Here is a 25819-nt window from a genome sequence, read left to right as displayed (position 1 = left end):
ACCTGGTACCTTTAACAAGGGAAACACAAATTGGATTCCTACAATGAGATATGACATTACTCCTGTGAAAATGGCTGTTATTGTTGCCAATCGACCTGGAATTCTTTGACTAGTTCAGACGGAAATCATGACTTGGCAAGGGGCAGCCCGGCCAGCAGTCCTGTAGTCCCCTGATGATAAAAGTGGTGCCCAGTCCAGCAGTAGACACAGCCAGCGTCTCTTTCACTGCTGGCCACCACCGTCCAATGCAAGCTTGCCCTGGTCCCAGAGTTTGCAAAGGGAGTACTACTACCTCCACTCTTAAAAGCTGGAGATGAGGGGTGGTGCGGAAACCAGGGAATCTTCTGGAAGACCTGGAAAATGCTGAGTATGCAGTTAAAGGGCGCAGACATCTCCCCTACTGATCTGAGCCCTTGCAGGTGCCCCTGTGATTCTTCAAAAAGGAGCAGCGCCCCCAGCAGTGGGAGAAACGGCTGCACTCATGCTGGACAGAGGCAGGGTGGTGGCCAAGGCCGACTCTGAAGCAAACCATCACATGCTTTTGGGCTGCAAAGGGGCCCAAAGCCAGGGGGAGACGTGTGACAGCCATAGACGGACCCCCAGTCCCTGCCAGCTGGCCAGAGGAAAATGAGTGTCAGAGGCTTCTTGTCTGTCTTGTTACAATGAGGACGAAGGACAAAAGCATTGGGCAGGGGGCAAGAATGTGCAGCGCTTCTCGCTGCCAGGAAGTGGCACTAGTAGCCCCCTTCTCTACATCCTGTCTTGGTAGACACAGTGGATGGCTGAGACCAGACGACCAGACAGGGCAGACTCCTCCATATCCGTACCTGTGAAGTTTGCCTTTTCCCAATATGCACATTCCTGTGAAAAACTTACTTTGTGAGTACAGCACAGTAGGAGATGTACAAAAATAACTCCTGGTAAAATGGTCAGTCATAGCTACACACTGTAATGCTTTACCAGTATCACTTTGGGGTGCAAGAATATTGCTAAGTAGAATCAAGGGTATTGGGGTTGTAATATTGCAATACTGTGAGCACCAAGATGATAACCAAGGCAACAACTAAATAACTGACACACAAATACCATAAGCACCCTGGATATGCTTGACAAGGGGGTTATATACATCCTGGGAAGGATGCAGTGGATGGTATGCACTTGTAACAGCTTACTCAGAATGGTTTCTTCCTGGAATTTCCTATCTAGTAATCCTGGCCTGTGATTGACTGGGGGTAACTGAAACCATGGAAATTGGAACCATGAATGAGGAGACTACTATGCAGCCACTGTGAAAAGAAGTCCAGAGACTCCTTTAAAGGATGAAAGATAGAGTCACTATGTGATCTAATAATCTTACTGCTGGATATACAGGCAGGAAATTAAATCAATGTAACAAACAGGTATCTACACTCCCATACTTATTGGAGAACTACTCACTTTAACCAAGATGTTTAAACAAGCTGTGTTTGTGACTAAATGAATGAGGTGATGTCTTATGTAGGCACAGTAGGAAAATGTACAGCTTTAAGGGAAAAAGAAATTCCACTAGTTACAGCAACAGGTAGACCAGAAGGCACTATGGGAGATGAGCTAAATCGGACTGGCAGGTAAAGACAAGTTTATCTTTTCACTCTAAAATGTTAACTTCATGACAAGGGAAGTGGTGCTTAAGGAAGACGTTGTTAGAGAACAGAGAAAAAATGGTCAGAGGGTAGAAAACCACCTTTGCTGGGGGGTGTAGATTCAACAGATCTGTTGTCCAGCACAGTGACCCCCCACCCCCACTGACAATGTATTTTGTTTTTCATAAACTCAAAGAGAGTGAAAATTTGGGAGAGATCACCGGACGCCAGCAGTGTGTGTGTGGGGGGGTGCTGGTCATCTCTCTCCGTGTTCTCAGAATAAAGGCCTTCTCAGAATAAAGGCCTCCTTTTGTTTTATACTTCTCATCTTTTGGAAATATTTTTCATCTTTTGGAAATAATCCTATCAATCAGGGTCACGAACTGCTTTTCATCCCAGCGACCGAATGTGTTCCCTCTCTTCGGCTGTAAAAAGAACTTGCAAAATCTTCTGACAGTCATCCCAAGTGGGCCGTTCCTCATGTGTGCTAGTACTTTGTTTTAAGAACAACCGGCTAACTTCCAGGAGAACATGGTGGACAGATAGCAGCAGCTACGGAGGCTCTCTGAGAGACCCGGCTTAGAATCTAGGAATGGTGCAGAATGAGGAATGAGATATGCCCTGCTGACCCAAGAATGAACTGGGCTGAGAGAAACCAACTGGCAATGCAATCCTGGTGCTATAACAGGAACAGATAAAGCCTCAGCGTGGAAGCTGGAGCCTGCGCCATTGGAAGCCGCGATTTGGGTTTCCTGCCAATTTTGCTGCATCTGAATCGGCTTGGTAGGGAGAGAGATGCACGAAAGCTCTGAGAACAGGAATCGGTGAGTGGAGTTGAGAGCGGGATGGGCGGGGAGCTGTGCATTGACCTGCTGTGAGTGAGGGAAACTGGGACTCTTCCACGGTTTAGGAGGCTCCAACAGAAGACATTCTGGGACCAGGCAGACTTGCCGGAACAGGGCGCTGTAGTGACTTCAGTCACATATCCCCCTCTCAAGCGGGATTGGTGAGCAGTGCCTAGCCTGCGTGATGCTGCTGGCTGAGACCCAGTAGGCTAGCACAGCCCAGGTCCAGCGCCTGGAGATGCACCCTAGCAGTGAAGCCTCCAGGTAGGTTGACCTGGAGGGGCGGGCCCTGCATAGGCTGCCCAGTCCATAACTCCCTGGTGCACTGTGGTGGGTGAGAACACTTAGCCTGCGCAAGTCAATCAGACTGTGTCTGACAGGGAAGGAAGCTGGGCCTCCTATATGTGCTTGCATATATAAGGAACAAAGACTATGGGAAGAGGGAGCAACAAGAAAGGCTCTTCGGCCCCCAATCTTGAGAAACAGGCAATAGCAGACACAGCACCAATAGACATAAAGCGCTATCTCCAGAGCCTCATAGACGAGTTCAGGAATGAAGTTATCAATGACCTGAAGCTAGACATAAGCAGAATAGTTAGATAAATGCTAAGCACCACCCAAGAAAAAACAGATGCTGGAATGGAAGAACAGAAAAAGAGGGGAGAATTGTTTGATGGAGAAAATAGAGAAAACATAGAATACATGAAGCAGGTTCAAAGAGATTACCAGGAAACTAAAAACTCTATTGAAAACTGGCATAACAGCTTGAAAGAAACTAAGGATAGATTATCTGAACTGGAGGGCAGATTTGTAATATGGGAGCATGAAATGAAAAACTTCTTAAAAATAACAAAAAAACAAACAGCAACAATACAAAAGCTAGAAGATGATAAGAGGATCTATAACTTAAGAATTAAGAACATAAAAGAAGAGGTAGGGACACAAACAAATGAACTACAAAAGCTACTCACAGAAATAATCCTGGAGAATTTTCCTAATTTAGCAAAAGGTAAAGCTACTCGGATGTATGAAGCATACAGGACCCCAGCCACATACAACCAAACAGAGCTACACCCAGGCATATAATAATCGAATTCCAGAAATCCAATATAAGAACAGAATATTAAAAGCCGTCAGAGACAAGAAACAGATCACTTACAAGGGAACACTCAACAGAATTACAGCAGACTTCTCGGCACAAACCATCAAATCATGAATACCGTGAGGGGGAAATAATTCAAGCTTTGAAAGATAATAACCTCCAGCCAAGATTGATATATCCTGCACAACTATCCCTGAAAATCGATAGAAAAACAAGGTGCTTCCAGGATAAAGAGGAACTAGGGGAATATGCAACCACTAATTCAACTCTACAGAGAATACTGCAGGATATTCTAAAAAAGAAAAATATGAAGAATCCAGAAATAGTGGCAGAGAGGCCACAATGATTGGAGCAGAAAACAAAATGAAGAAGACAAACTGACAACTATGACAGAAAAAGAGCTCAACAGAAATGAGGCAGAGAAGATTGGATGATAGGAACAGCTATTTTGGAGAAAACGATGTCAATAGGTAATGCTGATTTAGTATCATCTTGGAAGTCTCATCAAGCTTTTGTTCTTCTGTCTCCATTGGTCTTAACATGTTGTATCTTATTGGATTTTATTATATGTGATAGTATAAACAAAAACTTTTATAGACAAGGAGATTATACAGAAACCATTGTTCATTTTCTGTTAGTTGATTCTAAATACTCTATAATACTGTCATTCTCTTGAACAGTTTTACATTGTTTTGATATATTTGATTCTACAGTATATGAAGTTATACTCAAAGATTTCAAGGAAAGAGACAATATGGTAACTACTTTTATGTCGGGATTATCTTGTGGTGAAACACTATTTTGCTTAAATGGTTATGTTTTGATCTGCACTGTTTTGTTGTTATGCCCTCTTTTATCTCAATCTCCATTTTATTATTTACTTTTTTATTTTTATCCTTTTAATTAAGGTAAAAATAAATAAAAAAATAACAGGATGTATTATAGTAACCCACTTTGATTTTCTATTAACTTGATTTGAAGCCCTGTATTGCTCTCACCATCTTGTTTTGACTGATGTCCCTCTATTCTGTTTTGCTTGATAGTACCAGGTTCAAAAGTTTAGGCAACAGCTGTGAAGATAGTGGGATTCATTATGACGCCCATTCTGGTTGAATATTATCTACTTTTGAAGACCTGTAATGTCTCCAAAGTTTTGGTTTTGTTGGTTTCGTTCTTTACTGTTTTGTCCAACTTTATTATAACTGATGATATAGGCAATTCTATTAGAGATATCAGGAGGCATTATGGTAACCATTGTTGATCACCTTGTATTATGTTTTTACATTATCTATTATGTCCATCCTTTTGATTTGACCAACTCTGTTCTGTTATGTCACATTTGGTTTTACTCTCTTCCAAAAAAACTAATAAGAACAGTACGAGCAATAAAACCTAAAATGTGTAATAGTCATTGTACAAAAGAGAGGAAAAGAAAGTGCTCTAAACGATATAACTGCATGTATATTTAAGTGTATAAAGATAGACAATGATACTACTGAGTTTTGTTGGATCATTGTACAGAACTGTTTGCAGTCTCACTGTTTGAATGTCCACTTTATAGGCTTTAAATTTGTAACTTGGACAAATATTTCTAAGATGACAATATGTAATCCATTAACTAGTGATTTCCTACTGTTTATTTTTTTTCTGAAATTCTATATAACTTGTACCCTTTTTCTGCTTTTTTTTTTCTTTTTCTCCTTAAATGAATAAATAAATAAATAAAAGAAACAAAGAGAGTGAAAATTACCCTGGTCTTCCATACAAAAATGATCATTATGTGAGGTATTGCGTCTGTTAGCTACCTGGATTCAAAATATCTTGTTTTGCATGATAAAGGCATGTAATTTTATCTATTGAATTGAAAAATATAAAAACAAAAGTCAGTGTTAAGCATTCAGTAAGGCCAGTTTAATAAAGGTGCAGTGTATTTCTAACACTTACCACTTGTAGTAAATTTCTGAAGAATTACATTTTTACTTAAAGTTGAGAGCCAGCCTTGTTCTAGTACCAGCTACTTGGGGGACTGAGGTAGCAGCAATTTAAGCTGGAGTCCAACCTAAGCAATTTAGCAACCCTCTGCTAGGGGGCAAAAAAAAAAAGAAGGCGGCCGAGAATTTAGCTCAGGGGTACAGAATTCTCCTAAAAAGCCATCAGGATGGGTTCCATCCTGAGCTCTGCCCAAAATAAAAACATGCTTAAAATCTCTGCTGTTAATAAGTTTGCTTCCTGCTGCTACGCAAGGTTACATCAGACTTAACGCATTTGAGGACCCTCATTTTGCATCTCCCAGTTACCATTATGCGCCTACCACAATCCAAATAAGGAGTACAAATAAAGGAGTTTAGGAAAAGTGTCAAATTGGTTTCCAGAACCACATCTTGCCGATTAGTATTTCACCTAGAAACCAATTTGCAATTTTAAAAGTCTTTTAATTCAGAAAGAAGTGTATATTGTTAATCTTTTTATTTTCAGATGCTAGAAATCAAATAAGAGGATTTTTTTGACACAACTATTTTCTGACAATAAAAGTATGGTCCAAAGATGTATCATTTCAAATTGAATTTAAATTATTGTTTTTCTCTATTTTTAAAATTATTATTATTAAGTGAACTAAATGCTTCTAAGAGATTTTTCTCTCTTCAGTTGACTGATTAGGAAATATTCTAGGATGATTCATTTTAGTTTTTCTGAAGGTAAGCTTTCAATATTTCTTTCTTTTTTGTAGGTAGATGTTTAACCTTTTTGTTAGTAGTACATTTATAGTACATAATGATTTCATTCATCATGGTGATGTGTCCATTTTTAAAAGATCAATTTGCATTTTTCCCAGTTATTCTTTTTTCTTTAGGTCCCTTTACCCCTTCTTTCCCTCCCTAGCTCTCAATATTTCTGCCGTGGGTAGCATGTATTTAAGTACAGATAGTGAGAATTCTGACGTTAAGATTTCCTCTGTAACAGTGAATTGATTTCATTTTCAGCATGTGGCTTTATCTTTGGGAATTTACATTTCTCTGACTTTTTAGTTCACCAGACTCTGACATACTACAATGGAAATACAGAAAACTGAATTCATCAGATAAGGTAGAAATAAACTTTCAGTCTTCACAATATCCAACCAAAACAAGTATTCAGAAGGCAGACATCACAGTGAAATATTGGCAAGTATCTGTCTCGTCACTTGGGTGGGCAGAAAAACCAAATGTAACCCAGTGAACTTGGATCAAAATATCTCAATACTGATGCAAGTGAAGACGTTGCATTTAACACATTTGAGGAAACTCTATGACTGAAAACACATTTGAAATCTAATGTCATGCCAAAGATCCAAGAAGAAAGTTTCTGTAATGTGTTGCCTTAACGTGTTAGTGTGAGCAAGTCTAAAAGGTTTCTATCTACCATCAATCTATCTGTTGACCTGTTTCTATGTTTGGATAATATTAAAACAAGTACAGCAATTAGACAACTTTAAAAGTCATGTGACAGTCACTATATTCCTCAGTAAAGGTAATTTGCACATTTTAAAAAGATGTTTGCATGATTATTAGAATTGCTTTGAATTTGAGGTGAATTCTAGGGAATAGGACAACTCACAGTGAAATTAAAGCCTTTCTGATTGAAAGAGACCACTTGTGTTTCAGGTTAAAAACATAGTAGCTTATCTTATTCAATGGAAATGTACAACCATTGCTTGACTACTTGGACTCGGCGAAGCATGATTCTGCTTTTAAGGTATTATTAGCATTGTATTTTTGACTCTTTTAAAGTCCCTGTCCTTCTTATTTCACTCTTCTTAATATTATGTATAATATTTTTATGCTGCATCAAAGTGGATGGTTAACATTTGTAATGAGGAATCTTAACACTACAAATGTTTATTTGTTTTTTTCTCTGATGATAAATTTGATCCCTGGTGGTTGCTTGGAACACACTTCATCTCTTCTGTTTGTTTCTTTGATTTTCTCTATTTTTCCACTCTTAGCCTCTGTAAGTGGTTTAAATCTTATATTTACTGAGTCTAGTTAGTACGTTACCTTGCTGTTTACTTGAATATCTATGGTCTTTGTGATTCAAAGAGTTGAGAATTCTGTAGGAAAGAAAAGAGACTAACAGGAAATATAAAATATCAGTTAGTCACTTTTGCATAATAAAAAAACCACATGTAAACTAGGCTGTGCTGAGGTGTCAGTTGCACACGGTCCCATGCCCACTTCTCTGTTGACAGCGTCCAGCCATTTGGGTAACAGAACTCTCAGCGAGGTCTGTGTCCCTCTCGGGTTTAGGGGGTAAGTTACAATTTGCTGGAATACAGGAAGCCGGCTTTGATCTCCAAGGATTGGATTTGGTTTGGGCTTGTGACATAATTCCAACTAATGGGATAAAGTTTGCTGATTGCCAGTGGGAGATTTTCTTTTCTCAAAGAATAATGTGCTAAAAAAGGAAAGAACCATTTTCCACCCATAACCTGCCTCCCTACTACGTGCATGCAGTGTGAGGATCTGAGAGGAAAACCTAGAGGTCTGAATCCAGCGCCGCTGTGGTCCTGATCCACTGGGCCAATCACAGCCCAATTCCAGATTCATATGGGGGAAAAACTGTTGATGACAATTTAATATTTCAACTATTCATTAGTGAAGAAACATGGAACTCCATTGGTACAATGTGGATATGGCCAAAGTACTTGTTATATGTAAAATTCTAATTTATAAAGCAGTAGTTTTTCAAGATATTATGAGTATTACAAATCAAAGGAACACATGTTCGCGCGTGTCTTCTCTGTCAGGCAGCAGACTTAGCATCTTAATTGTGTTTCCATCCTGTTACCATTTGGGAAAGCTGAGCCCACACCAGTGGGCTGTGGGGTGGAGGACAGAGGAGAAGCAAAAGGGATGGACTCAAGCGCCCGGGACACCTGGCTCACGCCTCGTCAGAAAAGTGGGGTCCAAATGTGCCTGGCTGGTAAAATAATGAAAGAGTGGAAGGACGGAGGGATGAAGGGAGGGAAAGAAGCTGGCCAAACTGGCAAATCACCTGATTGTAGTTCTATAAAAGAGATCCAACTTAACCTTTATGGAAGTCTTACCCTGCTGGGGAAGAAGAAAAGGGAAATCTAAAAAGAAAGCAGCAGATATTTAGTTGGATGGAGAGATAGCTAAAGACTGATAAAAAGTCAAACTTTTTCAAGTTGTTTAGTAAAAATTATCAATTTCTGATTTTGAAAAGAAATAAAATCTGATGAGATAAATTCAGTATGAATAATTTGGTTTTTCCTATAATTGTGGGGTAAAAATGATTATTTACTTAGTAAAAGATTTCTTTTTCTGAGACAGGGTCTCGTTCAAGGACAGTATTACAAACTGTCCTTGAACTTACTATATAGCCCAGGCTGACTTCAAACTCATGTCAATCCTCCTGCTTCAGCCTCTTCAGGGCTGGAATTACAAGCATGCACCAATATGCCAAGATTCTTGGATATTCTCAAAGTAGCCCTATTAGTTTAATAAGTGGTTGAACAGGCATAATTAATAAAACCTAGTATCTAAATATTATGCATTATGTTACATGCAGCTCAAAGCCTCCTTAACTGACAGAGTTGCTGTTTTTATTTTGCTTTCCTTCTCATACGTCTTTCCAAATTGCATTTTAAAATCATAGGTTAAAGTTTGTAACACAATAAATGGAAAGTTTCTTGGAAATTTTTAAAAAAGTGCCTCTGAGATGGGAAAAAATGTATAGCTTTCATTCCTTTCCCTTTAAAAATGTGCAGCCATACATTTCTGTGCATTTAGGGCCTCATTTTCCAAATGCACTTTCGCGTTGAACAAAGTATCCAAGCACCTAATTAAAGCTCTGCAGTGGAAACACCTGTTCAGTTTACATGTTGAAAAAGTACCTCTTTGCTCTGCCCATGCTAGCTGTACGTGCTAAATAATTAATTGGATCTGCTAGGTATGTGATGTTTAAAAACTCATTTTAGGGTTCCTTATAACCGACACAGACTTTGAGGGGGCTAAGTATCCCATTACAGTTTTTTCGGAGTGGAATTTTCCAGCAACATCACCGCCAGAGGCTGACACACGTGCTGAGGTGCTGTGCTCCTCAGGGAAAGCAGGGTGCCCACCGCCCACGAGGTGGGGTAATTTTAAGTCACCCCCTTGTTCACATTAATGCCCCTCAGATGTAGTGTCATTGTCCAGATGCACCAGGAATTCTTTCATAAAGCCCAGTTGAAAATCTGTAATTCAGTATAAGAAAATTCATCTATTTAATTGTCATGAGAGGAAAAAAATTCAACAGTTTCATGTGTTCCAGGATATGATGAAAATTGTAGATGCTTTCAAAGGACTGAAAATGGCCATAAACGTGTGCAGATAGCTAAACGTGATGCTTTCCACTCAGTCCTCGGGGTCCAATTAAGGGTGATATTCACTCAATGTTAGTTATTGGTTAGAAAGGGATGACAAAGAGCCTAGGTATCAATAGTAAATTGATAGGCATTGAACAGTAACTTAAAGATGCTTCCCATTTCTCAGGTAAAATGATGGCTGATAAATTTAAAACTTTTACTAGGTTTTCAGAATTTTTAATATTTTTAAAATGATATCAGGTAATCCATTATCAAAACTAAAAAGCACCAACCCATCATACTCATAAAGATGATCAGTTGCTTTTCCCTTCCTTGCTTTGAAAGTGACTTGCAATAGAAATTACTTGAAATTCTATCCTTTTCCAGGTACTTAACTCATTTTGACATTTTTAAAACAAGTTTAGAAGCATCTAAGACTAAGTTTGTTGGTTTCTGCATCCTAAAATTTTATGCAATAACTTCTAAAAGCAATCAAACAGCCTTGGATTGCTGGAAATACCCTAAGAACTTATTGAGATTCTTGCAAAACAAGAGGATCTCATTTCTTGCAGTGCTCTCTACTATGATTCTGCCAGGCAGACAGCAAAGGAAGGAGTTTCTGTTTGCTCTGCAGATCCGAGCAGTGGGCTGATCGGAGGCTGTGGGATAGTTGCCCATAGAGGTACCACTCAGTTTTGAAATTAATCACCTTTTTCCTGCAAGTATTGGGTATTACAATCACCAGTATCACATTTCAGTGACACAGAGGGTTTGGAAAAGAGAAGTTGGGTGGACATATCAGTTTCTTGTTGTGATCAGGAAACACCAATATGAGAAATGCACCAGCCTGAAACAATAAGAGTGCATTCCAGGGTCCACAAGTGTCAAATTAGTGTCATCAGTGCAAAATCGGGGCTCACACTACCGGCCAAGTCTCCAGAAGAGCATGGTCTTTGCCTTCTCCAGTTTCTGGAAGCACTGGTGCAGGATTCCCTGCTTTGGGGAATTTTCACCCCAATATTTAAGCCCAGCATCTTATACTTTAGCTTTGTCCTGCTCACATAATCGTGTGTGTAAAATTTTCATTGGCATCTCTCTTACAAAGGCCTATGCATAATGCAGGGTCATCTTCCTAGCTCAAATCTTTAAATTCATCACAGCTGCAAATACTTTTTATTGTGATTTTTGCTATAATGGTAATAGTCACAGGTTTCTGGGACTAGGATACAAATGTATTTGTGAGGTCCTTTCTCAGTCTCCTGTTGTGTGGTATGGGAAGGAAGGGCATTTAAGACATGGAGTAAAAACAGTGTTAGATGTATTAAATGAAAAGCTTTACATTTGTATGCTCCGCTTTATAAAAATACATTATAACATATCTTAACTTTGATCTTCAAATATCTATGTGACCAGAATCAGAGAGTTTCATCATCATCAGTGAAACTGAGCTAACACAAAATTCTTCAACACAGGGGAAACTACTCCTAGAAAATTTTAGCTGGGATTTTGAGAATAAAAGAGATCATTAAATCTAATAAATTATTAATAGATATATAAATGATAAATATATTATTAATAAATATATCATGTGTATCATATGATGTCTATGTTACTTATCATGATATATATCTTAGACATCATAAAAATATATCACATAAATATGATAAATTAGTATGATAAATTACTTGCTTGTGGGGGAAAAAAAACCTAAGCACAAATACTGATATATTTGTGACAAGGAGACTAAAGTTGTCTTTCAGCAATTTAAACATTGTGCTCTTCTCATCAGTCCTTCTTGGGTGAAAAATTACATTTTAAAGCCTTGCTCTACAAACAAATGTACACCAACAAAATACACTATCTGATTCTTAAATTGCACAACACTCAGATTTTTAAAAAAGTTTGGTTTTTCTATTTCTTATGCTCTATTAACTTTTTAAAACTTGACTTTATCTGAATGCATCCTTGTACCGTTCTTTGTTTATCACTGTGAGTGTCAGGAAGCCTCTCACTATGCTTACCTGCCTTAGGGCTGCAGGCTGTGAGGTTTTGGTGTAAAATGTTGATCATTGACTGAAAAGCAGGAAATCAGCCATTAAGCTGTGCAGTGATGCTGAATTAATACCATTACTATTTTTTTAATCAAAGAGAGTTTTTCACTTTTTTACTTTAAGAAGAATAGAAGACCTTCAGAGTATGCTTTTTATTTTTACTTGCATAAAGCTTAATATTTATGTGATAATTAGAGTAATATCCACAGAAAGTCCTAACATTTATAGTCTGTCTTTAAAACAGTTTTTTTAAGCAAAATATCATCACGTATGATTTCCAAAATAGTGCATATATAAAATTAAACTAACCATTTTTCAGAAACCTTCTGGAAATTGATCCTACTATAAACTAGAAAAGCACAAAAAGTTAAATAAAAGAGAATTAGTGCGATAACTCAAAGTTCATGATTGATCTGCTATGTATGTTATAGAATGCTCAATGGGACCTGCTCACCAAGTGAAAGAATCCATAGAGTAATGCACAGCAAGATTCCTATTTGGTTTAAGCGTGCATGATTTAATCATATAGTCAGAGGAAAAGAGACTGGAAACATTACACTAACATGATACCAGTGTTTATTTTTAAGTGTGACATTTTCTCAATCTCTCCTTTAGAATGTACAAAGCTCCAAATATTTTCTTTCTTTCTTTTTTTTTTTACCAGTACCAGGGATCGAACTTACAACCAGGCTCTTGCAAAGGAGGCACTTATTCCACTGAGCTAAATTTCTAGCCCCTGCTCCAAATATTTTCTACAGTAGGAAACTTCTATTATTAGTGAAAGTAATACATGTTATTTTAAAATGAACTAAAAGTTATATATTCTCAGAAGGCTTCTGTGAAGATAAAATCACAAGACATCTTTATCAGATAATACAACTGATTTTAAAAAATAAAGGTAAAAAAAATTGCCTTCATCTGTGATCTGTAACATGATCTATGATTAACATTACATTTCACCCAGACTCTGGCTGATAACATTTTTAGAACTTTCATGTGTGACCAAGTTAGAAGCTGCAATACTAGCATATTTTTATGCAGATATTTCTGTGTAAGGAGAAGTTTTTAGAGCATGAATTAGATGTAACAAGATTTGTGGCTATGAGCATAGGGTTTGTATCATAAAGTGACTATCATTGATTATGAAATGAACTTACGTAGAAAACAAGTTGCTTTATTTGTATCAGTTTTCTCTTCGTCATAATAGATGAAAGAATGCTGAGACTGCAGATGAACAGATTTGGATTGGAGATGAGACTGTTAAGCTAAACATAACTGACTTTTAACAAAATGTGCATGTGATTTGATTTTTTTTTAAACAGGACTGTTTATTTTAGAAGTATCCATTCACTTCTATTAGCACATGTTCATGGTTAATATTAAACACCTACTTGTTAACAATTCTTAGCCTTTTTTGGTGGTTTTTTAAAAGATATATGTGTTAATACAAAGCTGCTTAGAAATGCTTTGCATAGAGCCGGCCACACTTCACATTTGCCTTAAGGTATGCTTTAACAGTATGACGTCACTGGGCTGACACCAGTTTGGCATCACAGCAAAACTAACCCTCTCCAAAGATGTTCCCGTGGATTGCCCTGATTGCCCTCTAAGGAGCTCTGTGCACCCTGCCTTGTTCTCTGTGCCTGTACGGCACACACACCGTAGTTACTGTCCCCAGCTGAAACTTTGTGCTATGGCTACTCCGTGGCCTCTTCTAAGGAAGCACTAAAGTGTCACATGGCAAGAGATCTAGTTATGCTTCCCCCTCTTTCAACTTCCAGTAATGCTTATGCTATATGACTGAATAATAGTTTTTGAATTGAGTATCTTTTAAGGGAAAATTACTAACATAGTTATGTTCATTCATACATTTTTATATATATTTGCATATATCTACAGTCAAATCGGACATTTTATCACAGACATTTTTTTGCGTAAAACAAAATGTAGTTTTTGCCCTGAAGGAGCTTAAAGTCTAATTTTAACCTAAATGTTTAAAGAAAGGAAGACAAAGTAAAGAAAACAGTTAAAGAAGTTTTTAAGTAAAGTCACTTTTCTCAGAGGCCAATAAAAATCATTTCACACGTAAACATTTTTAAAGATACGAATTAAAGTGAATGAGATTAGAAGGATGATGAAGTTGTTACTCAATATTTCACTAAGCAACCCTTTGCACTAGAACTTTATAGTATGAAAAGTTCATGTAGGGAAATATAAAAGGATTCGCCGTGAAACAGCAGCACATTCCTTAACACGGCCTTACTTTAACATGTTACTCTCTCTGCAGGCATAAAGAAAAAAATAGAAAGCCCGGCAAACTATAAATTTAGATCATGGTTTCAAATAATGCTTGCCTCTGCAATGGAATAGTATAAATAAATTCTATTTTTTCCTGAAATTGATTTTACAATCTTTGATTAGTGAGAAAGTTATAAATATTTATTTAAGTAATAACCTCCTTTCTCACAGCTTTTCTAGATACTGTTTTTGAAATACAATGACAGTCTTCAGTTTCTCCCAACATAATTTAAAATTTCATATCATTCCAATAAACAAAAGTTGAACTCATAGCTGTACATGAAAGCCTGAAAAAATTATTCTAAAGTTCATATCCTGTGTGTATGTTAAATATATTTTATAATTGAAAAATATGTGGACTTTAACTGTTGGTACTTTTATTATAAAAGAGAGGCCTATCAGAGTTTTGGCAGTGTCACTGGTGAATCTTGTTATTTTCCAATAAAATAGTTGTCAGGCTTTTCGTCTTAAATCACCTAGTTTACCTCTCTACCTGTAATACAGTCTGCCAAAAAAAAAATGTACACACACTTCAGGAAAAATCTTTTAATGTTTTAATATTTTAATGCTATTTATACTTTAATACTATTTTAATACTATTTAAATATTTTAACACTAAATATATTGAGACATCATTATGAGATTAACGCTCTCCAATTACAAGCAGCGCTTGGAGTGGTGCCCATGAGCTTCCAGACCCTTATTAATACAGCAAACTGCTGCCTGGGTAACCTGGTTATTAACATTGCTACACATGTATTTTTAACGTCTTCAGTGAGGGCCGGCACTGTGATGGGTTTTCCGATCCATGACACCTGCTAAGGTCCTCCACAAGGATCACACCAACTGTTGAAAAAACATTGTTGTTTATTCTTTTCCTAAAGTATGTATAGTTTTTTTGGTTTTTTGTTATTTTTTTTTTGCAGAATGTGGAACCGTGGAACCCTGTATCTGAATGTAGCCAGTGCTTTGGGTTATTCTGATTGACAGCCTTAACTGAATTTTGTCTTATGTAGCTGATTAGACTTCATCATTAGAATCACAAATACAACAGGGAAAACATGGTGATTCAGTTACTCTTCTAACGGACAGTTGAGGATTCATGTTGAATCGGCCGCTCAGGCGCTCCCGGGGCACGTCACACAGGGAGAGTTCACTGCACAATGGGCTTTTTTTTGCATCTCATATAATAGCTCAAAGTTTGTTTCTGAAGCATAGAATATGAGCTTTTTTCACAAGAATACAAAATGAGACTAAGGCAAGTAAGTTTCACCGCAGAAAACTGTAGTCTCCGGCTGTTATCCTGTTAGGTTACCTCTCCTGGGCAAAATTTCCTCTCCAATTATAGTCAAACCAAACAATTGTCAGTTATATCCCCTCTCGTAGCTGCAGCAGCTGGAAGCATGCTAGACGGCCCTTCGTACTCTTACACCATTGGGATGAATCATTTTAAGAGCAGTGTGAACAATAGAATTTATTGACAAAAAATGTAAGCCACGTTACAAGGGGTGTGAATTTTCCATCCATCTTTAGGCAAAGAGGCGAAAACCAGTGGGAAAGCGTTTAGCTCAGATAAATCCTAGTTATTAACATGAGAAAAGCAAGAACAAGAAAGAGTAATGAAAGAAATTAAGAGAAAGACAAAAAGAGGCTTAAACAAGTTAAATAAGGGGACAATAATAAGTAAGATAAAATAAGATATTTTAAAATAGGTGAAATCTGTGGATGGTGACTACAGAGAAACAAAGGCTAAAAGAGTTGCACAAGATCATTACCAGTAATTACTGTCACAAGCACCTTCTAAAACAAGATATAGAAAGTGCATGATAATTATATGAGCTGTTAAACGGAAATAATAAATTACTTTTAATGATGTCAAATGAAAAATATGTTTTGCCTCAAAATGCCACCAGTCAACATTGGCAGTAAAATAGTGAAAGGCCCTTATCTCCTCGTCTAGGGAAACACGCGTCGGAGTTAGTGAGTCTGGGTTGCACGCTCTAGTTCCCGCATCGATACTTTCCATGGGTTAAAGCAGGTGATCTGTTTTTCAGTACCCTTTTGAGGGCAGTGCCGTACTATTCTAAGGCGCAGAAATGATGGGTCACACGGAGAAATGGCAGCCTACACGGAGAAATGGCAGCCTGCACGGAGACCTCCGTGAACATGGAGAATCAAGTACTTTTGCTCTTCCCTTCCTCATGGAAGCCCATCCTGATAGTTTGCCGCTGGTAATAAGCTGCTTTATGGGAGGAAACTGGAATGGGGTGACATTCTGACAAAGTTGGATACTGTATTGCAAGTTCTGAATCTCTGTGCTATTAATTTTTACATAATCTATTATCTTATTCATCCTTATATAAAATTATTAACTTTAAACATATTAGCTGTATTTCTCTATGAAACTAAGTGTTTACATTGATATTTGCACATAAACATAAATAATAAAATACAAAAGATGTCTACATCAGGATGAAAATTCTAAGTTCTTATTTGGTATTAAGTATATATTATTAAGGTTATTAGTATGGCAAGATAGTGCATTATGCAAGTAGTAGACTTAGCATATAATTAGCTTAATATATAATTTCACTTGTTAAATATTAAAAATAAGTACTGGTGCTGTCTCATGCTGCATCAGGAAGTGTGCCCACTAGTGAAAAGAGTTGAAGAGTACTTGGTGCCTTTTCTACGGTATCTTTCATCAGCTCTTACCAAATAACTTAGTACCCCGCTATTTTGGTTTATAGTAAATAGCTTATTTATCTCTCCGTTGTAAATAAAGAAAAACTATCCATTATTGTTATGGATTAAAAACTGGTGGTCAATTTAACTTAATCCAGCCAGATTAAAGTATCATGGTGCTGAGCGTAGATGGCCTACCTGAAAGAAGTTGCCAGCATAAATAGAAATGTGGAGAAGAACAAGGTGTGGGTTTCTCTAGTGCTGCTGCTTGAACCGTTGGTTCTCCTGGAGGAGCTCATCATGCTGGCTTGCCCAGTGTGAGTTTGACCATTGTCTTTGGAGGAGCTTGGGACCTTGTTGGTGAGAATGGCTGTGGTTCACATTGGGGGAGCTCTGGTCCTTACATCGAGCATACCTTACTGGCTCCAGAGGGGAAGACTGTGCTGTTTAATTTCCAGGATGAAATTGTCATGCTGGCTTTCTGGCATACACTCGATTGTTCTTATCATCAAACAAGCTTGGGAGCTCCATGTCACTGAAGATGGCTGTGGTACTTTTCAGGGCAGTGTTGGTTCTTATTATCAGTGTGACCTCTCAGCTCCAGCATAGAACCCTCAATCTACCAGCACAGCTCCTTCACCCCCCTGGCATAGACTTTCTACCTTCCACTGCTGACCTTTGGGCCTTGCCAGCACGTATCCATAAAACAGACTGGCGTGAGTCCTTCTCATGGGCTCTAGACTTCCAGTGGGACTCATGGGACGCATTGTCATGGGCTCTAAGTTTTCATCTGGACTCATGCAGAACATTGCTGTGGGATCCAGGCCCTTGGCTGAATATTCTGTGTCTTTAGTGTTGTGGACAGATTTCTTGCACTTTCTTGTGTTAAACTCTGGGTGACCAACATAAAATAATATTATCAATTCTGTGTCCTGATTCTAATTGTTCTCACAAAGCCTGACTACAACAATTATAAATATAGAACATAACAAAACATTATAATCTCCCTAATTGCTGGTCAACTGATCTATCTGTCTGTCTGTCCCTCTCCCTCCTCTATCTCCCTCTTTCATTCTCTCTTTTTTATTCTTTCTTATGTAAATAAAATGACTGAATCTGTCTCTGCACTTTACTTATAGAGATAGATAGATAACCCTCCCACCCCCATGGTGAGAATTGAACCCAGAGTCTGTATAATATGCTACACCCCAGCCCTTAATTATTATCATTTTGTACATATTATTATTATTATTTTAGGGTATTTTAAAAACACAGTTTCTCACTAAGTTGCCAAGCCTGCGCTGAAATTTACAACTCAGCCTCATACAGTGCTGGGAGCATAGGCAGGTACCTGGCTCTTCATTATATTTCTAACATAATCAAATGACTATGGAATTCAGTGTTTTTAAAGGCTAGTGACATGAATTTGTATTTTGCAATACAGAGCAAATTTAAATGCTTCATTTGCTCTGTATTCTTTAACTGAGATTTCTCCTTTGCGCTAGTGTGCTCCGCCTTAGGATTGGATCTCATCTTTGGCTCCAGGGGCTCCCCTTAGACAGCCTCTCACACCTTTTCTTTGGCTTTGTGCTGTTTGGTTTGGCTTTCATTTTATGCTCTAGTGGGAAATGCAGAAATTCAGCCGGCAGATGACCCCATCACCTTTGGGAAAGCCCAAGTCCCCATTTATTATTACACGATCTCAGGAAGGGCCAGTGCTCCTCTCACTATATAAATGACCATAGTCCTCTAGGAAGAGCTAGGTCCAGGAGAGAAGAATTAGTACTGCTCTTGAAAATAGTAAGACTTTTCCATGTTGCTCCTAATCAATTCATTGATTTCACCAAGTATTTCCTGCAGACTATTTCATCTAAAATACAAAGTTGGGAACTTAGCCATATGGATGCAATTTTATGAAAGTCCCTTTACTCATGGGAGTTATGCTTGTGAAGTGGAGAAATAGGCAAATAATTAGATGTATTCCTAAAATACAGTTAGGGCAAAGTCAACTATAGCACTGTGCAGGACTCCACCAATGCTGACTGGGAAGAACTCAGAAGGTCTTTGAATTGACCTCTAAAGAGTAAATATTAACAGAGAGTAGGAGGACTAGCAAGAGAAATGAAAAAGTCACTCCAGGAGAAAGGAATAGGGCACAAAGAGATTCACAGATGAAACGTAAGTTTCCAGGTTCATAGAACAGCAAGTGAGCAAAGTGTGGGGTTACAGGATGACCCAGGAAATAAACAGAAATATGTGATTTGGAAGATAGCACAGTACAAGATCCTGGGGTATTTCAAACAATAAAATGAAGATTTGAAACTTACCATAGAAAAGATGAGAGCCATGGGGACTCATTTACCAAAAGCCTGGCATGATTTTCTTTAGTCTTGCAGTGTTTTACAGATTTACAACTGTGGTTTCCTCTGTTGAGGGTACCATCCTCCCATTATCCCATCACCCTTCTAACGCCTCATTTTGACTCCATCAAGTCCGTAAGCGAGTGTGGTTCCCCACTCCTCAGAGGTATTTCACCCCTCTTTCTAGACTTACAGGACTTTGTCCAGGCCTGGGCTCTGTACGGCAGCCACCTTCCTTGGTTTTCCCAGATTATATATCATTTTAAGATTCCTGTGAAGTGATCACCTTTTTCTCCTGACTATTCTGTCACTTAAATGCAAGGAGAATTTGTCCTTGCTTTTCTGTCTTCAGTGTCTTCCCAATATGTTGTCTTCTAGGTGCTTAATAAATACCAGCTGACTGAATGATGAGCCGTGGAGGAAACCATGGGACACGGGTGGAAAATTTGTCAGCACCTCAGAAGGTGCACAAAGGAGACAGCAGAATCGAGTTAGGAATATAGCTAGCTGCCCACTGTTTCGGGAGAGTATGGGAGAATAAGATGTTAAGATGAGTGGAGAAATGAAAGAGAGGAAGCTGATTGGCAGGGAGGCACGAGGACTGCCTTGAAGGCGACCATAGATAACGTGGAGAAAGGTTGCGCATTACCCTACGTAAAGGGGTACTGGATAAAAATGAATTCTCTTTTTGATACATTCACTATGCCTATAGGAACATCCATATTTTAAAAATACTTGTCTAGAAATGGAAGCCATTCTTCTTTAAAGCAGAAGTGCAGGGCACTATTTCTGTTGTCTAACATTATCCTTCAGCAGGTTTGAAGTGTCATCCTGAGCGAATCGGTAAGGATGAGAAGTGATCAACAGAGATAAATGTAGATCTAGCCACCTTCCTTGGAGTAATAGCTCGTGTCCCCTGCTCACCTTACGATGGGGAGTTCAGGAGTTCTAGATGTGCTTGAACCTTGCTCACATGGCTCCTAATTAACCTCACCTCGTGTCTGTCCTGCTTCTCCACAGTACGCCATCTGGCTGGTCCTCTGGGTTACGTGGAATGTGTTTGTGATCTGCTTCTACTTGGAGGCTGGGGACCTCTCAAAGGTAATTTCCCCTTGATGCGCTGTAGTCGGTCTGCTCCAAATCCCGTCCTCAGCGAGGCAGACCCGCTGCGCTCTGTCACCTTGGTACCCTGCACAAAGGTAAATGGAAAGGTGTGCGATTCATTTCTCTGCGACAGAGAGATGCTTTCTGCGTCATGGAAATGGGTTTTTGTGTTTTAAGTAAAACCGATGTGAATCATAGATTATTATAATGATCATGTAATATGCTTTTTCTAACATTAACTGAGAGATTTCTGAAGCAGAAGAAGAATTTTTCAGAACGGAATATGTTGATTTTTTAAAAAACCACTTAGCTTGCTTACTTTTCTTCTGAGCATGATCCTTATTGACCTCAAATAGTAATGAAATAATTCAGACAATGAAGGGGTTTTAGCTGAAAGGAATTGTCATTGGCATATAATTTATTATTGAAATGAGAAATGTACATAATCCTAATATAGCATAGAAAAGACTGAAGATATTTCTCTTTTTCCAATAAGAGTTCTTTTTAAGTATGTGTGTGTATATGTATTGCGGTTATATAATTCACATGAATGCCTTTGCTAATGAAATGATGTAGTTTCTGATTTCTAAAACTGCTGTCCTGCTTCTGCTGGAGTACACAGAACACCAAGTAAGTTTTCTAGGTAATCCACTCAAAAGAGTAGTAAATCTCGATTCTTTAAAGAGGTTCAAACTTGTATTTGCTACTAATTTTGAAGAACAAATGTCAGATAATCTTTTGAATACTTCTATATAAAGCAAAATACCCTGTAAATACACTGATATATTTGAAGCTCAAAGATGATCACATGGTATAAAAGGCTAAAGAGTTGCAGGATAAAAAGTAAGAGAAGGGAAGAGAAGAAGAGGAGGAACTATGTCCCCCAGAAACTAAATTAGCACTTTTGTGGAGTGCATATTTTGGCAGGATAGAAAAAGAATGGCACATTTACAGTCTAGCATATGGAAGTTTCGCAAAGCGCTCAACAGTTCTGATGATATTTGTTGTGATAGTCAAGGTGAAGCATCAACTTGACTGGGCTGAGAGCCACCAATAAAGCCCAATTCTGGGTGTGTCTGCCTGGCCTCTAAGGCATGACCTTGGCACGACACAGGGTCCTCGGTCCTGTTCCACTGGCCTTGTTCTCTACTCTGCTTTCCAGCTTTGTCCTAAGCTCTTTCACCATGATGTTTCTGCCTCACATCCACTGATTATGGACTGACTCCTCTGAATCCATGAGTGAAGTAAGCCTAACCTCTCTAAGTCAGGAGTGTCTGGTATTTGTTCTGCAATTGAAAGACAGACTAAGTCATTTAATATTTCACTCAAGTGAAAGTCCATTCAAGTAAAAATAATCTTGATTTATTTTGGTTTGATAACTAGAGATAAGAGGTAGAATAAAATGGTGATTTTATGATTTCAGATAGAATTGATTGTGGGGCATTTTATTTTATGACCAAATGATCAGTTCAGCCTGCATGATTGGTCCTAATAGATTGCATTTCTGTGACTCTGCAGAAAACCTTTTCCTATACACTTGGTAGCAGACACTCCTTTCAGGAAGGAGCTGTGACTAATGAAGGGGACTGTCCAAGATACTCTAGGAGGCACACAGATAGGAATTCTGGTTGAAAACTCATTTGCTTTCATGAATCTATCTATCTAGAGAGAGAGGCCTTCCAAAGACTTTGGATTCTGTACCCACTCTCTGCTGCCCTATTATCTACTTTCTCCAAGGAAATTCTGTACTGAAATGTCTTTTAATAGTATTTTCCATTTAAAATAATCCTCACATTAAAGAAACTATGTGATATTTAAGCTTCTGTGATTTATTTCACTTAGCCGTATGTATGTCTTAACAGTTGTAAGGGTGATATTCAGGAGCATTGCTGGATTAAAACGACTCATCAGATCACAGAGTTCTTTATTGTATGCAGTTTTTCTTTATTTTATTGGCGTGTTTTTAAGTGCACAGAAATAACACGAATGTTGGGCACTGGGTGCATGTACACACCGCATCTTTATCATTTCTGCTCTCCTTCTCCTCTCCACACTCTCCCCTTCACTCTTCCCCAGTCCCCTTTTCACCTCCACACAGTCTGCTTCCCTATTTCTTATCATCTTTTGTATTATTATTCAAGTTACTGAGATTTTGAGTTACTCACATTAAGGAAACTATGTGATATTTAAGCGTCTGTGGTTTATTTCACTATCCTTATGTCTTTACATTCACTTTTCTACAAATGACTCAGTGTATCCTTCTTTTGGCTAAGTGGTACACCCTTGTGAATAAATACCACATTTTCTTCTTTCATTCATCTGCTGATGAGCAGGTAGGCCGCTTCCATAATTAAACTACTATGAAGTGTGCTCTTGGAAATATGGCCACGCATGTATTTCTGCAGTATGACACCTTTCACCCTTTCAGGAAGGAACACACAGGAGTTATAACTTGGTCACATGGAACTTCTATGTTTAGTTTTTGAAGACTCTCCATACTGATTCCAATAGCGGTTGTATTGGTTTACATTCCCAACAACAACACAGAAGGACAATTTTCCCATGCAGCCTTCCAGCATTTGTGGATTTCTAAGAATGGGTGACAGCTGTTCTTTCCAGAGTAAGATGGAGGCTTGTGTTGTTTTCGTTTTTAGTTCTCTTATAGCCAGAGACGCTCAACATTTTTCTTGTACTGATTGGCCATTCATGTGTCTTCTTTGGAGAAGTGTCTGTGTACTTCAATAGCCCATTATTACATGGGCCTTTTGTCTTAGGGGGTCTTTTGAAATTATTTGCATATTCTACAGATTAGTCCTTTGTGAGAGAAGTAACTAGCAAAACGTTTCTCACTCTACAGTTTGCACATTCACTCTGGTGGCCACTTCCTTTGCTGCACAGAAAATTTTCTTATTTCATATCCTGTTTATTGATTTCTGCTATGATTCCTTGTGTAACTGGGGATATCTTCAGGAAATGTTTCCAGTGCCTGTGTCTTCAAGGGTTTTACCTATTTTAATCTCCTAACAGATTCAGATTCTGTCGCTATGTGTTATTCTATGTGTTATTTAGCCATTTTGATTTGATTTGAGCACAGAATGATACATCTAAATGTACATCTCTGTACATCTAAATTTGTTCTTCTGCATGGTAAGCAGTTCTCTTGACCCTATTTGTCAAAGAAGCTATTTTTTCTCCCATGTATGTTTTTGACCCCTTTGTGCAAAAGCAGTTAAATGTAAGCGTCTCGGATTACACCTGCATCCTGACTTCTATTCTATTTATCTATATGGCTATGTTTCTGGCAGTGCAGATCTGCTTTTATCATTGTAGCTTTGTAGTATAATTTGAAGTCAGGGATTGTAATGTCTTCTGCTTTTTTTGTGTGTAGCCAGAACTGCTTTGGCTATTCTCAGTCTCTTTCAGTTGCATGTAAATTTTAGGAATGTTTTTTCTAGTTCTGTGAAGCATGCTGGTGGTATTTTGGTTTGAATTACATTAAATCCATATATCATTTTTGGTAATATGGTCATTTTAACAATATTGCTGCTGCCAACCCAGAAACAGGTGTTACTCCAATTTCTAATATCCTCTTCAACCTGTCTTTTTTCCCTGAATACTGTTGTTTTTGTTATAAAAGTCTTTAATTTCCTTGGTTAATTCTGAGGAATTTAAATTTCTGATGCTAGTGTGAATGGTATTATCTTTGTAGTTTCTTTCTCTGTGTGTTCTTTGTTGGTGTACAGGAACACTGCTGGTTTTTGTGAATTTTTTTTTATTTGACTACAGCTGAATATGTATCAGTTCTAAGAACCTGATGGCGGTTTTCAGATCTTCTGCGTGAGGAGTCATGTCTTCTGTGAATAGTGATACTTTCATCCTTCCTCTGCTCTTTGCATTTCTTTTATTTCTTTCATAACTCGATTTCTCTGCTTCAGCTTTTGCTACTATTAAACAGAAGTAGTGAGAGTGAAAACTCTTGCCTTGTTCCTGATTTTAGAGGAGATACTTTCAGTGTTTTCTTAGCATGAGACTGGTATTCAGTTTATCATAAATTACTTTGACACTTTTGAGTTTAGTTCTTTCTATACCTACTTATGTCAGAGTTTATACATCATGACTGAAGGTTAGATTTTGTCAAAGGCTTCTCTAAATCTATTGAGATGATCATGTGAATTTGTCTTCACTTCTGTTCATGTAGTGTATTACATTTTTTGATTTATGTATGCTCAACCATCCTGGCACTCCTGGGTTAAAACTGACTTGGTCTGATATATGATCTTTTAAAAAAATTATGGCCTTCTACTTGAAAGTATCTTGTTGAAGATTTTCCCATTATATTCATTATTGAAATTGCCTTGCGTTTCCTTTCCTTTCTTCTCTTTTCTTTCTTTCTTTTTTTAAATCTTTGATTTTAGCATCAGGGAAATGCTAGCTTCCAAAAATGATTATGGCAGTGTTTATTTCAACTTCATTACAATTTGGGGGAGTATTAATATTAGTTACTTTCTGAATTTAAAGAAAAACTTTGTGGAGAATCTATCACATTGTAGAATTTTCTTAATTAATAGAATTTTTAACTGCCTTGGATTTATTGCCTATTACTAGTCTATTTTTGGATTTTTATATCTTTAGTTCAATTTTGGTAATTTTTATGTGTCTAGGCATGTATCCATTTCTTCTAGATTCTCCAATTTATAGGAAATTAAGTTTTAAAAAATAATTTAATCATCTGGGTTGTTTGTATTTATTGTGATTATTTTCACTTTTAATTGCATTATGGTGGTCTTTTCTTCTTTTGGGTTTATCAATATTGTTCATTCTTTCAAAAAACTAACACTTTGATTCATTCATCCTGTACATTGTTTTAGTTTCAATTTTATCATGTTCCACTCTGATCTTTATAATTTTCTTCGTTCTCAAAACTTTGGATTTGGTGAATCCTTGAGAGGCATCAAGTTATTTATTTGGAATCACTTTATTATGTCAATGTTAGCAGTCATGGCTATAAAATTTCCTCTTAGAACTGCTTTGGTTGTGTACCACAGGGTCTGGAATCTTTTCCTTCTATTGTAAGTTGATTCTAAGAATTTTTTTTTTACTTTTTTCTCTGATTTTCTTGTTTGATCCATGATTATTCAAGAGTATACTTAATCTCCATGCATCTTAGTAGTTTCTTTTGCTGTATTGTTTAGTTTCCTTCCATTATGATTAAATAGTATGCAGGAGATTATTTCAACTATTTTTATCTACTGAAGTTTGCTTTAGGGCCTTTGTTATGCACTGTTTGGAGGATGTTCCATGTGCTGCTGAGTAACTGTGTATTCAGTTGTTGATGGAATAAACTCTCTGTCAAGTCCATGTGTTTGAGCTGTAGTTCAACTCTGATATTTGATTTTTGGGGGCTGG

General features: G+C 37.7%; 1 protein-coding gene across 8 annotated transcripts in view; it reads left to right on the top strand.

Moving 5' to 3' along the window:
• Window positions 1-25819, top strand: part of Nkain2 (sodium/potassium transporting ATPase interacting 2) — a 945741-nt gene that overhangs the window by 488780 nt on the left and 431142 nt on the right. For 7 of the 8 annotated variants that reach the window (XR_010042736.1, XR_010042735.1, XR_010042734.1 and 4 more), the window contains one exon: window positions 20330-20410. The exons of the other annotated variant lie outside the window; for it this stretch is intronic. Coding sequence is in view for 2 of the 7 variants with exons in the window: in XM_063235057.1 (XP_063091127.1) it covers window positions 20330-20410 (81 nt within the window). In the remaining 5 variants the exon portion in view is untranslated. The remainder of the gene's footprint in view (window positions 1-20329; window positions 20411-25819) is intronic. 8 annotated transcript variants of the gene reach the window in all.

The sequence above is a fragment of the Cavia porcellus genome, unplaced genomic scaffold (assembly GCF_034190915.1).
Source record: "Cavia porcellus strain 051 isolate PalLab524CR breed Dunkin Hartley unplaced genomic scaffold, mCavPor4.1 scaffold_24, whole genome shotgun sequence".
Taxonomy (NCBI): Eukaryota; Metazoa; Chordata; class Mammalia; order Rodentia; family Caviidae; genus Cavia; species Cavia porcellus.
The sequence above is the reverse complement of the archived record's forward strand: the minus strand, read 5'-3'. Positions and strand labels throughout refer to the sequence as shown.